This window comes from Lissotriton helveticus, chromosome 9, assembly GCF_964261635.1.
Source record: "Lissotriton helveticus chromosome 9, aLisHel1.1, whole genome shotgun sequence".
Classification (NCBI taxonomy): domain Eukaryota; kingdom Metazoa; phylum Chordata; class Amphibia; order Caudata; family Salamandridae; genus Lissotriton; species Lissotriton helveticus.
In genome coordinates, this window is record NC_136070.1 from 588,985,073 (window position 1) to 589,001,849 (window position 16,777).

Consider the following 16,777-nt stretch of genomic DNA (forward strand, 5'->3'; position numbering starts at 1 on the left):
CACTGTTTGTTTGCGGGGAAGTGCCTGTGGTATTACCTCTTCACCTACCGTTGTTTCCTCTAAAACCTCCTCTAGAATAAACTCTGGACGAGGGGGATTGGTTGTTGCCCTTGTAAGAGGAGGAAGCATTCTCAGTAGACCCAGTTTTTGAGACACCCCTGTAGGATGAGCGGTGAAAAGAACCTCTACTGGTAGGCAACTGTAAAACCCCCATGGACTTTGAGACCTTCGTGTCTTTTTTCATCTTTTCCAGCAAGGTATCAACAGCTGGGCTGAAAAGATGCTCTTTGTCAAAGGGTTGGTTAAGTATGGATTTTTGCACCTCTGGCTTAAATCCAGAGATTCTGAGCCAAGCGTGTCTGCGTAATAGTCTACTGGTGTTAACTGCATGAGATGCTGTGTCTGTTGCGTCTAGTGCACATTTAATGGCGGTGTTGGTAATGAGTTTACCTTCCTGAATAAGGTCATTAGCCTTAGATTTATATTGGTCAGTCAGGTGTTGCATGAGTTTTTCTAGCTCATCGTAATGAGCCCCGTCATAAAGAGCTAGCAGTGCTTGGTAAAGGCAACGGGCTAGTTGTTTGCTGCCTGTGAAGCTACTCTTTTGCCTGAGGCATCAATAAGCTTTGACTCCTTGTCAGAAGGAAAGATCTCACCTGTGGCTTGCAAGAGAGTCTAAGGGCAGCTGAACTTTAATATAAATACGATCGGTAGGAGCCGATTTGTATTTTTTATACACTCGAAGTCTGATTATTCTTGCCCTGACAGGCAGGCCCGGACTGGCCATTGCGGGCATCCGGGCACTCCCCCGGTGCGCTGCAAGGGTGGGGGCCGTTTTTGTTACAGGGCCGTTTTTGCAGCGGCCCTGTAACAAAATCGGCCGAAAACCGGCCCTGGCAAAGAGCGCGGTTGCACCCCCACCCCCCTGGGGGTTGGGGGTGGGGGGGGGGGCTGAGCACTTTGCCAGGTCCGGTTTTGGTTCCCAGTCTGGCCCTGCTTACAGGATCCTTAAAGACCTTGTCTGTGTGTTTTAACATGCCTTTCAGCATTGGCAAGGTATGAGTAATTCTTTGTGAGGAAGAAAGTGTCTCAAAGAGGAAATCCTCTTCTAAAGGCTCTTTATGAAGTTCTACCCCATGATAATGTGCAGCCCTGTTAGGGAGCTCGAGATAGCCAATGTTGTCATCAGGTGGGGAAGGTCTGGAGGGACACAAATCGGGGTCATTATCTGTATCTGGATCTGTGTGGTAATCTTCCCAAGCGTCAGTGTCCAGATTCTCATCCCCATCCCCATCATCCTGTGGGTCAGGTGTATTAGGCCTTGTTGGTTAATTTAATGGTGTAATAAACAAGTTAGGATTAGGAGGAGGAGAAGGATGTGGAACATAAGGAGGAGACGGGTTAGTGCCCACATTCTTATTCTTAAGAGGGATATGATAGTCCTCTGGCAAGTCAGCTGTTTTTTTGGAATGGTTGCCTGAATATGTCCTGTTTTAGTGTTTATAACCAGCTTTTTCTGTTTCGGGTCGAAAGTTGGCTCATTAGATGGAGGCTCTTTGGGGAGAGTGTCTTTCTCTTTCCGTGGAGATTTTGGCACCGAAGGTTTCGTCTGAGCCTTTGGGTGTCTATTGTTTTGTGTTTGAGCTTGGAGGGTTTCAGCTCAGAGACTTTGACCTTGGAGGATTTTGGCTCCGAGCCTTTGGCCTTGGAAAGTTTCAGCTCAGATTCTTTGGACTTGGAGGGTTTCGGCTCCAAGCCTTTCAGCGTCAAAGGTGGAATCTTCGGTCCCGAAGGTATGACTGATGCTTGGTCTTATGTTTTGTTGTCGAAGGTGTCGGTTCGGCTTCAGAGCAGGGCTGGCTCGAGCCAGAGCCAGTAAGCTTCTCTTTTTGTTTCAGAGCCGGGCCAGAGGGCCGGGCATCGGAAACATTTTGTCTGTGCAGACCTGAACCCGGGGGTGAAGGAGGGACCGGAGCATGTGTCTTATGTGAAATGGGCACAGGGGGTTTACTCACAGTACGCTGACTTGCAGTGATGTCTTCCTCTTCTTCCATGTCAGAGTCGGCCTCGGACACAGAGATCTGCTCTTCTTCCTCTGGCTCTTGTTCTGGATGTTAGATACCGGAATCTTCTCCGAAGATGCCCGGAATAGAGTCGCTCTGATGCTGCATTTCGTGTCGCCGAGCCCGACGATCACAAAGTGTCTTTTTCATTCGGAAAGATCGACTCATGTCACAGTCCTTCTCATCGTGTACCAGGGACAAGCAGAGCTTGCAAATTTCGTGCAAGTCTGTGGGTGGAAATTTCCCATGACACCAGGGACATTGCTTGAATGGAGTCTGTTCCATCGACTGCCACAGGGGTCGGCAGGGGGAGGCCCGGCGGCCTGCCTCGGGTTTTCCGATGGACGGTTTTTCAAATTGAGACGATGCGCATCGAATGACAAAACGTGATCGATAACAATAGCGTCGAGGGTAGTGGATTGCACGTCGAAGGGGTCAGAAAATGGTACAGGAGCGCAGCAATACACATCCGAACCCGTGATGAAAAAAACAATCTATGCATGGAGTTGATGCCCATGCGCACTATCAACGAAAGGAGGAGTCACCTACCTCGTGAATACAAGACTTCTTCGAACAAAAACAAAGTGCAAACATCCGGACCCAACACCATATGGCGATCTATGCTAAATCTACCGCTCATATGCCTTGAACATATAGTTTGTGGTTATGCCACTCCCTTAACTATGCAGGCCACGACCCTTTAGAGACACCCCAAACTTTTTGCACCCCACATGAAGGCCTGCAGGCAGTAAAAAAGGACGTCATTTAGGGGGGTCGCAGCTGCCTGGCTTGCCCCTTGCTACCCTAGGCACTGCTTTTGCGACCCATGGCCTCAAAGGTGGCAAAATCAGTGACTGGTACACAGGGGCAGCTTTTCCTAATAAACGCTGGTTGGATAGCCACTTGGCTGGTTTTCTGTCAATTTTTTTATTATACAAAAATTGATTAATATTATTCATTATTAGTGTAATAAACAATGGAGTAAATTAGCTGGAATATGACCCTATTGGGAAGCTAACGTTAGCAAAAAAATGCTATTAAATATATGTGGCATGCATGCTTGTGGGTGAGAGTATGTTTATGTGTGCAAGAGTATGTGAATACGTTTGTATGTGTAAGCATGGGCCTGTGAGTCAAAATAAAGGCTAAATGGTGTGCAATATCACTTCTGCTACCCTAGGCATTTTGTGAATTGCCGTCCATGGTAATCACATCCATAGAATTCACTCACATTCAAATTTGAAAAGCTACCTAGAATTCAAACAACACTGCTCACACAGAACAGTGTTGGCATCTGTGCTTACCAATCCTCATGGGGTGGGAGCCAACGTACAGACAGGAATAATTTGCTAGGACATTACAAATATGAGGCAGGTTTCAAACACAGCTACGGCATAGCGCAGCGTGAACCTGGGATTAGCTACCGATGTCAATAAATGTCTTGTGAACATTGCCGTCCCTCCTCCCTCTGCAACGGGTTTCATTTCTCTAAATGGGTAACAGAGAAAAAAGCAGCACCCTATTTTGGTGAATTTTAAAGTCTGACTGCATGATTAACGTAGATGACAGGAAACCCGACGGCATCTGCGGCCTGATTTAAAGCTTGTCGCCAGAGCGTAGGTATGAATAGTGCAGCAGGTGCAGTGACACAGAGGGAGGTTTTGCCACCTGACCGGTTTTCCACCTGCACCACCAATATTTTGGTGTCCCACCAGTACAAAAATAAGCAAAATCACCTTAAGCCGGTATTTTTAGCCATCATCTGTACATACAGCAAATATACATAGTAGGCACTTTTAAACGTGTTTCTAGCGCTGTGTTTATGAGCCATGACTAATAACTAAAGTAAACAAAGACAGAACAGTCATGTTAAAAATGAATACATACGGTTTCGTTTTTACTCCTTTTTAATATCACGTCCAGGCCTTTGCAGACTCTTAAAACAACAATAATGGACTAAGGGCTAGATGTAGGTAATTGTAAATTACCGATTCGAAAATACAGAATTTTACTGATTCGGTATTTTCAAATCGGTATTTACAATGTAGATTAAAAAAAAAAAAATCGATAAAAATTACCGAATCGTTAAGATTCGATAATTACCGAATCGGTATTTACCGATTCGGTAATTGCCATTCATTCCTATGGGCCTGGAGGCCCATAGGAATGAATGTCAATTACCAAATCGGTAAATACCGATTCAGTAAAATAGGGAAAGAGTCAAGGGTGGCAGGGTGTCACTTTGACACCTGTTGCACCCCTGATTGGTGCTGGTGTGCACATGTGGCATACATACATGCCCTAAGGGCATGTGTGTCTGCCACATGGCACTGGTGTAAATGCACACATTTGCATTTACAGAGGTATTCCTTATTTACCACCAATAGTTGGTGGTAAATAACGAATCCTTAAGGCACAGAAGCACTCTTCAGAGTGCTTCCTACATGTCATTTAACGATTCTGTAAATAACGAATCGGTAAATGATGATTCGGTAAATACCGATTCGGTATTTACCGAATCGGTAAATTTGCCACCTACGTAGGAAAAGTCTATTACCAGTCGGTAACGGACGATTTCGGCCGTTCCAGACCGGTAATAGCCTTCCTATATCTGGCCCTAGATTTTTCTCTTGGAAAGGTGGCAACCCCACACAGTAGTGCTGAGTCTTCCGGGCCCTGTGCCCTGTGAAAGTATGCCACCAACTAACCTGGGAAAGGGTGGGGTAATTGGTGGTGGATGGGATTTTAACCCCTTCGATGCTTGTGACGGAACCGTTCCGTCATCAGTCACGGCTGAGCTGTGCTGATGACGGAATGGTTCCGTCACGACCGCACCCTGTTCTGGAATGTCCAGCACAGGGGCGGAATCGGCGCCGCACGGAAGCGGTTAGCTAACTGAATCAAGGCCTGTGACGTTCTTGCTAGGCCACTTCTTGTGGCGTTAGTGGTAAGAGACAGTGCTCACAGCATTAAAACTTTTTACCATAAATTAGAAGAAAGGACGGCTGTCTCGGGCAAGCCCTGTTTTTCCTTCAAAACAAAAAGTCACAGTGGCATAACGAAACTTGAGGGGGCCTCCCTGCAAAGTACATAGAGCCCCCCAACGCTACAGACGCAGCCATGAGCTCTCATATCATGGGCCCGCCGCCCATGCACAATTCTGAAGGGGGGCCCTTGCAGCTCGGAGACCCCCCACCGCCACTGAAAACGCATGTATCCAGGGTCTTAGGTGTGCGACTCACCAGCACAACGTCAGGGCTGTTCAGGTTGAACGTCTCTGGAGACCAAGTCATTCCAGGCAGGGGGGATCGGTCCCCCTTTCTCTGTAGTTTCAGGCCCACGGTGTGGTGACCCATACTCGCTAGCAGATGCTTAACCTCATCTGATGACATCTGATCAAAGTAAACAGTGGCACCCACAATCTGATCACCTGAAAAAAAAAAATAGAAGTTCATGAACTGAATTCAGAAGAGGAACAAAACAAAAGACACAGTAAGTAGCGTGTCCTAGCACACATGCAAGGTAACTAAGGCATCTCTTCCAAGCACATTCCAGGGAGGAGCAGAAACCACTAATAAACATGGGAAGACATAGAAAGATGACAAATCCAAGCAAGCTCTGGGGCATAACAGCAGCGTCCGAATAAACACTAGCGACCCGCTTTCTGCCACCATGAGGGTCTAAAGTTGAGTCATGGTCTGATAGTAGGCTCCCGGCCAGCTCTCACAGCCTGGGACGGAGTGCTTGAATAGTGTCTCGGATCATGTCCCCGGAGTGAAGTTACAGTATGATATTGTTGAAGTGTGGGATCAGTTTCCTGGAGTGATTTTGCAGTCAGAGGCAAGAATCCTAAAGTGATGTCACCAACTGATGTTAGGTTGCAGGAGTGGTGTGCCAATGTTGCACTATGTCCAGCCATGGGCAATGGGCACAAGAATAGCCCTGGGGCACCCCTCTATGAAAAAGCGGATAGCACTGTACATTTTTAATCCTCCTCATTGCAGCTATGTGTCCCACGTGTATTGGTGAGAGCTTCTACAGGCAGTAGCTCGGGGCAGACCTTATTGGTGTCATGCTTCATCATCGGGTTTCATCCTGGTCCTAATAGACCAGAATTGGCTGAACCATTTTATAGATGTGCACAGAGGCACAAAGTGGGAAACATATGTATGGAATAAAATGTGGACAATATACATAAGCGATCATAGAACATACACACACACACACACTCACACACGCTACTCACCTTCTTTGACCACCCCGGTGTGACCTGCAGGAGAGTCCTCTACCAGCTGCTTAACAAAGACACCTTCTTCATTCTCTTCTAGGGTGATGCCCATGGAGCCGCTGCCCTGCCAGTTGGGCAGCAAGATCTCCCGCGTCTCTTCTTCGTCTTTCTCCATCTAAAGATCGACAAAGTCGGTCAACATGGGAGAACTACTATATTAAAAGCAATAATGTGAATGCAGACAAATACAAAAAAAACACCACTGCAGAGTGCTCTGGGGGAGAACATGTTGACTGGACGCTGCAGAGCTCTCCGCTGCCTTGTGGCTAGGTTCGTGTCATACAAAAGTCACATATTTGCAAACATTCACACTGCTATGTTTAATTCGGAATACGGCAATATGAAATAAAGAACACTGACCAACTTTGGAAAATTCATAAAAGCAGATAAAACAAATATAAAAGCTATTTGGGAATTTCAATAAGAAGAATGAGCTGTACATTTCAATACAGGTTTAGGCCTTAGAAAAGGAAACTCAAGGAGGGGTGACTAATCATTTGAAATATATTTGGTGATTTCCTGATGCAGAAAAAATTAGCAAATAGTAATATTAATTCTTAGTGCCATACTACAGCAAAGAGACTTGCACCTTAGCTGAGGGCTGAACACAGTCCAAGGTTTCCTGTACCACAGAGGAAAGGTGCGGAAAACTAGTCAAGGGGCTTGGTATCTCTGCTGTAAGAACAACTGCAATCAAATGATTACTTACGTGTAGGAGATGTTTTGCAGCTAGAGGACTTTCTGGATTCAAATGATGTACATTATTCTGCCATTCATTACTTGGGATCAGAATTGTCATCATTTTTTAGTCTTTAGCACTATTTTTTTTTTAAGTGAGCGTTGTCAATATATACTCTCACAAAAAAAGCATCCTGTACCCCTTTGCTCATACAAGAGTAATGAGTATTCAGTCTGGTTCAGGAGTCCCTCACATGTCGCCCACAAACGGTGCCCCTCACACACCCTATTGGTGTCATGCTTCATCATTGGGTCTCATCCTGGTCCCTATAAACCAGGATGGGCTCGACCATATTACAGGTAGCACTTTTGATATTTTCACTGACAGGTATAATTGTAGTGAGATAAAAATACCTAGAGGGTACCCAAGTTTCCATTTAATGTTGGGTCCCTCTGGTATGGTTAAAAACTAGGTGATATGGGTGTCTATAGAGGATATAATGTCCTCACACCTGGATTTGCATCAACATGTTTCAGCCCAGTTTTAGTGGCCACTAGGGCTCCGGGACTTTTGTCAGGACTTAATTGTTAGTACTCCTCAGTCCGTACTTGTCTTTGTCTAGTTACCTACGTCCTGCAATTCATTTTTTTTGTAAAGCACGACTAAACGTGTCATACATATACAGTAAAAATGCAGGCATACTTGCCCGTCACTGGAGCATATATTAATGTATGTAAACACAATGAGGGCCCTTGGAGATATCCCAATACCTAAAGGGTTCGAGAGGTATGACAGTAACCGGAGTACGTCCTCTCTAAATAGTATATATCACAAATGAATACTCCAATCGATCAACCAGTGGTCAGTATCGTTACTGAACCGACTATGTCCAGACCTGGGGACAAAACTAAGAAGAGGAAAAGAACTCTAGTGAAAGGTTGTACCTAACCCAACCATGAATGTGGGGAAAAAAATATTTTTTGTTTAATTACCCTCACACACCCTAGTGGTGTCATGTTTCATCATCGGGTCACCCCGACCCCTATAAGTCAGGGTGGGCTCAACCACAGTGTTGGGAGCTCTTTTGATAGATCAAAGTCAAGGGGGTATAAAGATAAAATACCTAAGGCAGATCCCCGCTTTCCCTTTATTTTTGGGTCTGTCTGGGTAATTAAAATAGTAAAAGTGGGTCTTTGTTGGAGTATTATGGTCCTAAGATCCTAGTGCCGACATGTTTCAGTCCGTAACGTCCGAAAAGGTCCTGGACTTTCTTCAGGTGAAAGATGACCCCCTATGTGAGGGAACTAAGAGGATGGGAGGCATATATTAATGCCTGCCATACAGAAAGAAATGAGAACATACACACATTAATGATGTAAGTCTAGGACATTCAACTCTGAGCATAAAACACAAGCTTCTGATATTTTTGTAACACAAAAAGGACGAACAAAACAACCTATTGTGCACGGCCATGTACACAGAAGCAAATGTGGTGACAAGCATCGCTTCTAGGGAAACCTCGCTTTACCAAATCAAGGCCATTGTGAATTATTACCAACTGTAACCACATACTCATGCCACACCACATATGTGTATATACCCCAGGGAGTATTCAGGGTTACCCCATTTCACAAGGACAGGCTAGAGGGAACATCCCTGTAGTCACATTCTGTGGGAAGGATCAGTCAAAATTGTAATATTCCCACTGAATATAGTTCTGCTCCCCTCTTAACACTCCAAGGTACAGGTGCTGCTATTTCACCTATTTGAGCTCCGCTCCATCCCGCCTTTCATGCCAAGGCATGGAACTGCCGTTTAGAGCTCTTCCTTCCATGTGCATCATCACCCATGCTTCGACACCCAAACCCATTGTTACGGTAGCTTTACCCTGTGCATTATAGCGCACAGATGTGTATTGTTAATATTGTTTAGCCTTTCAAGTAATTTCTTTTTCAGCCTTCTGGCCAATTTGAACATATGTGGAAGGCTGTCCCTCTAGAGTTCCTTGCCTTGATATGAGGGGGGGGGGATATCCCACCAGTTATTTATTCTCTTTGCCAACGTGTATTATTAGCATCCTGTCAACAGTGGAAGAATATGCCTGATTCCGCATAACGACTGTGTTGTGATTCCGCATACCATTATCCCGCAAGTCTTAATGACGACTTGCAGAGGGGGGGCGCTGGATGTTGGAATAGTATAATTTACTATTCCAACTCCAGTCTGTGCGGAAAGTAGGCTAGGTATTGGATTTTAAATCCAACCCCCTCCCCCCCTCCGCAAGTCGTCGTTCCGACTTGCGGAGTAATGGTATGCGGAATCACAACGCGGTCGCTGCAACGACCGCGTTGGGATTCCCTGCGGACAAAAAGTTTCGTTATAAACTTTGTTTACCACAGTGGAAGCATCACACAATTAGGATTATGTCAGTGGTAGAAGTATCAGGGTGGTAACGTAAATACAGGGCTTCCTATGCACTGCACACTACTTGCGGTTTATAGCAAAACCTCTCAATACAGGTACCCCATGTTAGTATTTCAATTAGTTGATTTGTAAGTCTAATATTCATCCTTGATCTCACTACTCACTGGATATAGTGTTGTATAGTGTGTCTGTGACAGGTTAGTGGAATGGCATCATCTTCCTGAATGCAGCATGATCCACGGGATTTTGTCTTTTAGGCCAATTGTATCCGTTTTTAATTTATACATCCATCTCTGCTTTTGTTCGTTTAGATTCGTGGTGATGTTGTTACTGTTGTTATTGAGTTTCTCTACTGTAATTTTGAAGTCATTTTCAGGATGGCCACCTAGATGTGATGTCACTTTTGTTGTGACCCGTTTGCATCTAATGGCGCTTCGATGCTCAGTAAATCTCAAGTCTTGCTTTCCTGGTTGTCATTCCCACACATTTTTGTTTATATGGACATGTTATCAGATAAATCATGTTTGTAGAGTTGCATTTAGTGGGGCTCCCCTGTTCCCAAGGATATCTCAGTCCTAAGTCAATAGTTTTTGTGTGTGATGCAAGAGAGCCAACTGAGCATTAGCCACATGGAATATGTCCCCTCACTTGGGGTAGGCGTCACTGTGTGTTGTGATTCTATTTTTTTAAGGGGTCTCGTGTGGATTAGTCTGTACCAAATGCTGGTGTTTCTCTTGAACGAGAACAGTGATTTCTTTTTTTTTTTTATTGAGGCCGTCACTATTCAGTATGCACCAATTCCTATTTATTATTTTCTGGACCTCATCGGACATGCCTGCGTATGTAGTACCACAGATACGCAGTTGTGGTTCGCTTTTCTTATTCCATGCTTAGAGATTTTCTCTATGGCTGAATCTAGCTTTCTTTTCTGCTTTTTCTATTATGGGATTTTGGTAACCTTTCTGTCTGTCAACTTATTGCTTAACAGCTTGACCTTGGTTCTATAATCTATAAGATGGAAACAGGTGGATCTAATTCAGAAGAATTGCTCTACAAATAAATTTTTTCTAAGGCCACAAGGGTAGGCACTTTTGACACGCAATGTCTTGTCATATGTCACTCCTTTAATGACATCAGACATAAACCCCAGAAGCCCCACATCTGGGCACCCTCAGATTCTTTAATACAGCATTCATGCCTTTCTTCATGTTATGTTCCCCTCTCTCTCCTGTTGCAAATCTGGCACTAATTTTCTGGCAGAGGTGGAAGGGTCGCATGTGAACCCAAAAAACCTTCAAGCTGAAAAAATACTCATAAAAGCTAATTAACCATTTCATTTTGCAGCATGAATCTTTCTGGATTCACATGCCGTGCATAGATTGTATAGCAGTAATTTTGTACCTGCGGGTTGTTGTGTGGGAAAATAATTTTTATTTGGTAACAGGTGTTAAGGTACTTCCTGTCCCACCTGAGCTGCTTTGTGAGCTTGGAATGTCCACACAGTAGTGTTTGGTGAAGCTAAGTACAGAGGACCATGATGTTGCGCTGCAGATGTCACGGATCGAGGCATTTGCTATCAAGGCAAATGTTGTTTTCTTTCTTGTGCAGTGCGCTCTTGGTCTCTCTGGTGTCACTCCTGCTGTTGTGTGACATCTCTGTATCATTTGGACTGTTCATATTGCGATAGTTCCTTTTGAAACCGGTGCTCCTGGTTGCTGGGGCAAAGACGACAAAGAACGGAGTAGTCTTAATATTTGGTTTCGAATGTAGTGCATCACTGCCCTTATTAGGTCTAGTCTTTTAGGGACTTGTTAGGTCTGTTGCATTAGTTGCTGGAAAGAAAATGTCAGTTGTATAGTTAGATGTGAAGCACAAGGCTATCTTGGGTAGAAACTTTAGGTTACTTCTGATTATTACCATGCCCATATGAATTTGAAGGTATGGCTCCAGAACTGTGAGGGCTCGGAGTTCGTTCACCCTGCATATGAACGTGAAGGGTACTCCAAGGCCGTCTACAAAATGGGGAATTGCAGCCCTGCAGTATGCATGGGTTCAAAAGGTGGTTTCATGGCTTGTGTTAACGCCAGGTTTAAATTCCACATAGGTGTGGCAGCGGCTCTGGGAAGTGCCAGTCTTTTTGTTCCTTCCAGGAACCTTTCAACATCTTGTTTTTCAAATAAACCTTTTCCTATTACACCTATTGTGTACGCTACAATGGCTGCTGGGTGTACCTTTAGTGAGGTGTAGGCAAGCCCCATATCCAGTAGACATGATAAGTATGTTAGAACCATGACATCCCCCATTTAGGTCCTGGGAGTTATTTCTTTGGAGCACAACCATCTGAATCTATTCCTCTTTGCGGAATAGTATTCTCTCAATGTTGGTCTCCTCACTTCTTTTAAGACTTACACTTCCGGAAAGAATAATGGAAATATCAACTCTAGGTCTTCAGGAGCCATGCTGCTAAGCTGAATGTTTTTGGTTCTTGGCGAAACATCTGACCCTTCTGGTTGGTATATATGTCTGGTTGTGGTGGAAGGACATTGCCCTACACTAGCCTCACTAGGTCAGTGAACCAGGTATGTCTGGCCCACTGGGGTGCAAGGAGGATAATCTTCTTTGTTGTTTGTTTGTAGTTCTCCATCATTAGGAAAACCTAGGAACTGATCATTCTATCAATAGGGCATTCACCAGTGACTGGTGGTTTGGGTATCTGAATGTAAAGCTTTAGCAATATCCATTTTCCTGGGCTGTGAACAGGTCTAGATGTGGAGTCCCCCCACCTTTGTAAGATCCCATCAACCACTCTCTGATTCATCTCCCGTCATGTGGGGTGTTCTTCGGTCTTCCTCTGCGTTATGTAACCCTGGTAGGTGGACTGCTACTTTAGTTATGCATCTCTGTATGGTCCATGCCCATGTCCTGTGCTAGTTTGGCTAGCACGTGAGAGCTTGTCACCAATCGTTTTGCTTTTTGTGGGAACATGGCGGTAGTGTTGTCCATCTGAATAAGCACTACCCCACCCTTCCTTTGCGACTGAAACAGCTAGAGGATAGGAAACCTTCTTGAATTCCATCACATTTGTGTGCGTCACGGCCTTAGGTGGGCTCCAAAGGCCCCCGACATTCAAGATCCCCATCCCTACCCCATGGAGGAAGCTTCTGTTGTTATGGTGACTGAGGGAGGGGGTTATTTGATAGGCCTGTCTACAGACCTGTTCCTTGAGTTCATCCATTGCATCTCCTGGTGTGACAACCACTACTAGATCCTCCCAACTCTGCCTCGCTTGGGCCAATGTCTCTGTAACCATTCTTGTAGTGGTTTCATGTGGAGCCTGGTATGTGATATGAGTGGTATGCAGGATACCCTCCACATCAGCTTCATCCCAGTCCTCCCTGTCAGATGTACCTTTCTGGTAAAGGCAAACTTGCTCTGTCAATGACCTGATTTTCCTCTCAACAAGGAAAGCTTTATCTTCCTTGGAATTTAGCCTTAACCTGAGGAATGACTTCTCCCTTTCCAATTGAGGGCATGATTTCTCCCTGTTGACGGAGTGCCCTGGGTTGTTTACAGTTGTCATTAATATCTCTATACTGTCCTGGCATTGCTTGAGCAGCTTTTCCTTTACCAGCCAACCTTCTTGGGATAAACAGAAGTACCTTTCCTCCTCAGATGCCCTACTACTGCAGCTAGGCATTTAGTGAACACCCTTATGGCTGATTTTATCCCACATTGGTAATAAACCTTGTCCAGGAAGAATCTCAGATAACTTTTGAGTCTGTCGTACATTGGTATGTGGAGATTCGTGTCCTTGAGCTCTATTGTAGCCATATGATCCCTTTCTCGTAGAGGTGGGATGACCTCCTGCCGCATTGCCATTTGAATCTTTTGCGTTTCGATGAACTGGTTGAGGGCTTTGATGTCCAAAGTGTGTCCAAGAAATTTGTCTGGCTTTGGGACCTGGAAGATGAGCGAGTATACTTTTTGTCCTTTCTCTCTTTCAGTGGTTATTTCTATTGCGTTTATCCTGCCCCAGGTCTCCCACTTCCAGTCTGAGATGTATTAGATCTACTTTGCTGTGTGCTCGTGGGTTTGGCCTGATGTTAGGTAGTGGTTTCAATAGTTCCATGCAGTATCCGCACTAGAGGATGTCAAGTTTTCATTTGTTGGAGGTGATGTGGTTCCGTTTCTTGCGGGATCCTCAGATTCTACCCGCACAGCTATTGTGAGTAAGAGGACCGCTGGATTTAAGCCACTTGCTGCTGTGCCCCACACCCTTTGGTGCTGCTGCTTCTCCCCGGGCCCTCCCTTGAAAGGACTGTCTTGGCATGTTTGAGTATTGGCATTGCGTTGGCCTCCCTGGCTCGACCCTGGTGGCGTGAAATGACCGTGAGGTGTTACTGGCTGTGAACCTCCTGTTGTGGGTGCTCTCTATCTTGGAGTTGAAGCACCTTTGAATTGCCCTCTTAAATCAAAGGGCCGCCAAGGACCGGACAGTGTCATTATCCTGCTTCATTCTCTATAGGGAGTCGTTGACCGGTGCTCCAAAGAGGCTTTCTCTGGTGAACAGCAGGTTTACCACAACGGCTTGTACTTCTGGCACATGTAGCATCTCATTTCTCCAGAGAATTGTTCCGATGCTGAACTGCCTACAGGCTGTATCTGTTGCAGCGAGGGCTGACATGAGAGGCTTATTGACTTTCCTTTATGAATTATATTTTTTGCCTTTTTCTGGTACTGCTCAGGGAGGTGCTTTAGGAGACTCGACTTGTCCTTCCTCTGCAGGTGCCCATGCCGGTTTGGGAGGCACACAAGTTAGCAATCCTCCATAGGACCGCTGCAGAAAGCTCAATTTTTCCTCTGGCCATTTCCACCTTCTTGCTTTCCTTGTTGGGTGTTGGTCCCACTGCTGCAGTGAGGTTAGCCTTTTATCGTGCCACGGAGACCATTATTGAGTTGGCACCACCACAGCTCCTGATGTAAGCTGGGTCTTGATTAGAAGGTCTGTACTTTTTTTCTACTCTTGGTGGTAACTGCCTTGCCATGCTTTCTGAATGCTTCTCTCCCTTGGTCCAATACACTTGGGCGCATGGGCAGAAATTGGTTTTCCTCTGAGAAGGCAGAAGTGTTTCCAGAAGGAAGCAGGATTCGGTCTGCTCTTCTTTTGAGTAGGATATATTAGGTTTCGACAGCCCTTCTACAATTGCACTGTAAACAGCTATGGCGTCTGGAAGCGAGGGTCTCGAGGGTTATGTGTCGGCTACCTCCTCTGGTGATTCGGCATAAAAGTCCTGCTAACCTTTGGAAATTCCATGTTAATAGCGTCCTGCTTTGAAAATTCCTCATGCTCAAAAGATCTCCTCTTCGTGTTCTTCTGTTGGTTTTGGAATTGTTGGCACTTCCAGTTCTTCAATCTCGATCTCTGCTGGCATTTCCTTCAACGTTTGGACCGAATCCTGTATCCCTTCATGGAGTCGTCAAAATCTTTCCCCCCCCCTTCTGATCAAACCCACCATCTCTTCCTCAAGGGTTATTTTCTTATTATTGACGTTGAGCGCCTTCAGTTCGACATCGACTGTCCAATGTTTTAATTTCGGTGCTGAGAGCTACGCAGTATTCCTTCTCGCTCCTATGCTCAGATCACCCTTTAGGGTTGGGCCGGTTCAGACTGTTTGCCACCTGTGGTATCCCTGGTTTTAGATATAGGGGGTCTCTGACCTGGTGCTCGTTCCCCACCACCTTGGGTTATACAGTTTGTGTAGTTTTGGGATGCTTGGATTCCAAGGCACTCTAATTCTCCCCTGGTTGCCTCTGGAATAAGACGTTGTGTTTGCAGCCTTCAGCATCTCTCAACATTGATTTTTTGATGACCCCTCCCTTATGGCACCATAATCTTGCCTCTGCACCATTTCGATACCCTCTCTTGACTCATCATCACTGCATGTCTCCATCTCCTTCCTGGGGGTGTTTGTGCACCTGTTCCATGGCATAGTGCCTACCTTTATTTTTCTCTAACCTTAAGTGTTTTGGCTGGAATTCTGCTCAGACGTTGCAGCCCTCCATCTAGTGATCCTTCGGCTGGAATTCTGCTCAGACGTTGCAGCCCTCCATCTAGTGATCCTTCGGTAGTCACAGGTTACACACCTGTCTTTCTGAGCAAATCTGCAGTGGTAGTCAGGTGGGAACCTGAATGGTGTGTGCTCCATGCACCAACTGCATTCTCAAGCCCACAGGTCGATGACAAAGTGGGCCATAGGGGGGAGGAAAAACTGATTTCCCTTGACATCCTGTCAAAAACTGCGGATTTTCTTCCAAATCTGGCTTCTTTCTTATGCTTTTCCAGGGCTCACTCCCTGCATTCAGACCCAATGGTTGAAAAAAGAATCCGAAAACAGCGAGCACACTGGGGCTTCTGAAGCGTACTTCTGTTGTCAATAAAGGAGGGACACGGAGCACATTTTTAAATGCTAATTTCTCAAAATTGGCTTAACAAAATGCACGCTTTCGGAGTAAACTTCATCCTTTTTTGCCTAATTTGGTGTAATACCATTCAAACATTTTTTCTTTATCGAAGAGCAAACTGTCCAATGGGAATTAACAACGGAAATTACACTTTTGGGATCCCTTTTTCTTGGCCCCTGCTTGACGGAGCAAAACAAACCTTTACATGGAGGGTCCAATATAGATTTTTTTTTTTTTGTGTCGATTTGTCAAATGGCATCAAAGTTAATAAAAAATATGCCTTTCCTACAGAAACTCTGACCTAACTATAACTACACATTGGTGTCTGCCAATGTTTGATGGACAGAGACGGAAAATGTTAGGAGTTTTCAGTGTTCATTGAAGGTTAGTGTATAGAAGTAGCAAGGGGTTTTTGGGGTTCAGGAATGGGTAGTGTATATGGGCAGTGAGGAGTTTTAGGGTTCAGGTATGGATAATATATTGGGGTACTGAGGTTTTTTTAGGGTACTGGGCTGGGTAACATCCAGTGGTAAGGAGTTTTTACGGTTCCAAAATGGGCGGTGTCTTGGGCTAATAAAGGAGTATTAGACTTAAGTGGTGGGTAATGATTATGGTTAGTAAGGGAACTTGAATATATTGGTATTTTAAAATGAATGTATATAAATGAGGAACATTTCATTATTAAAAATATTCATAGTGTAATTTTAATTTTTTTTAATTAAATCTAATAAAGGTAGCCTAAATAATTATATCTATATAGATATCTAAGTACATGTGTGCAAATATTATATACACACACACTATAAATAATATGTATAAAATAAATAAATCGAGTTAGAAGTAATGCTTACATGCAAAGGA

At 44.8% G+C, this 16,777-nt stretch overlaps 1 protein-coding gene across 1 annotated transcript in view; it reads right to left on the reverse strand.

Moving 5' to 3' along the window:
* The window catches only part of AHNAK (AHNAK nucleoprotein), a 136,516-nt gene that overhangs the window by 44,453 nt on the left and 75,286 nt on the right, over window positions 1-16,777 (reverse strand). The window contains exons 3-4 of the mRNA XM_078660576.1: window positions 6,310-6,466; window positions 5,306-5,493 (exon numbers count right to left, since the gene is read on the reverse strand). Coding sequence (XP_078516702.1) covers window positions 5,306-5,493; window positions 6,310-6,466 — 345 coding nt within the window. The remainder of the gene's footprint in view (window positions 1-5,305; window positions 5,494-6,309; window positions 6,467-16,777) is intronic.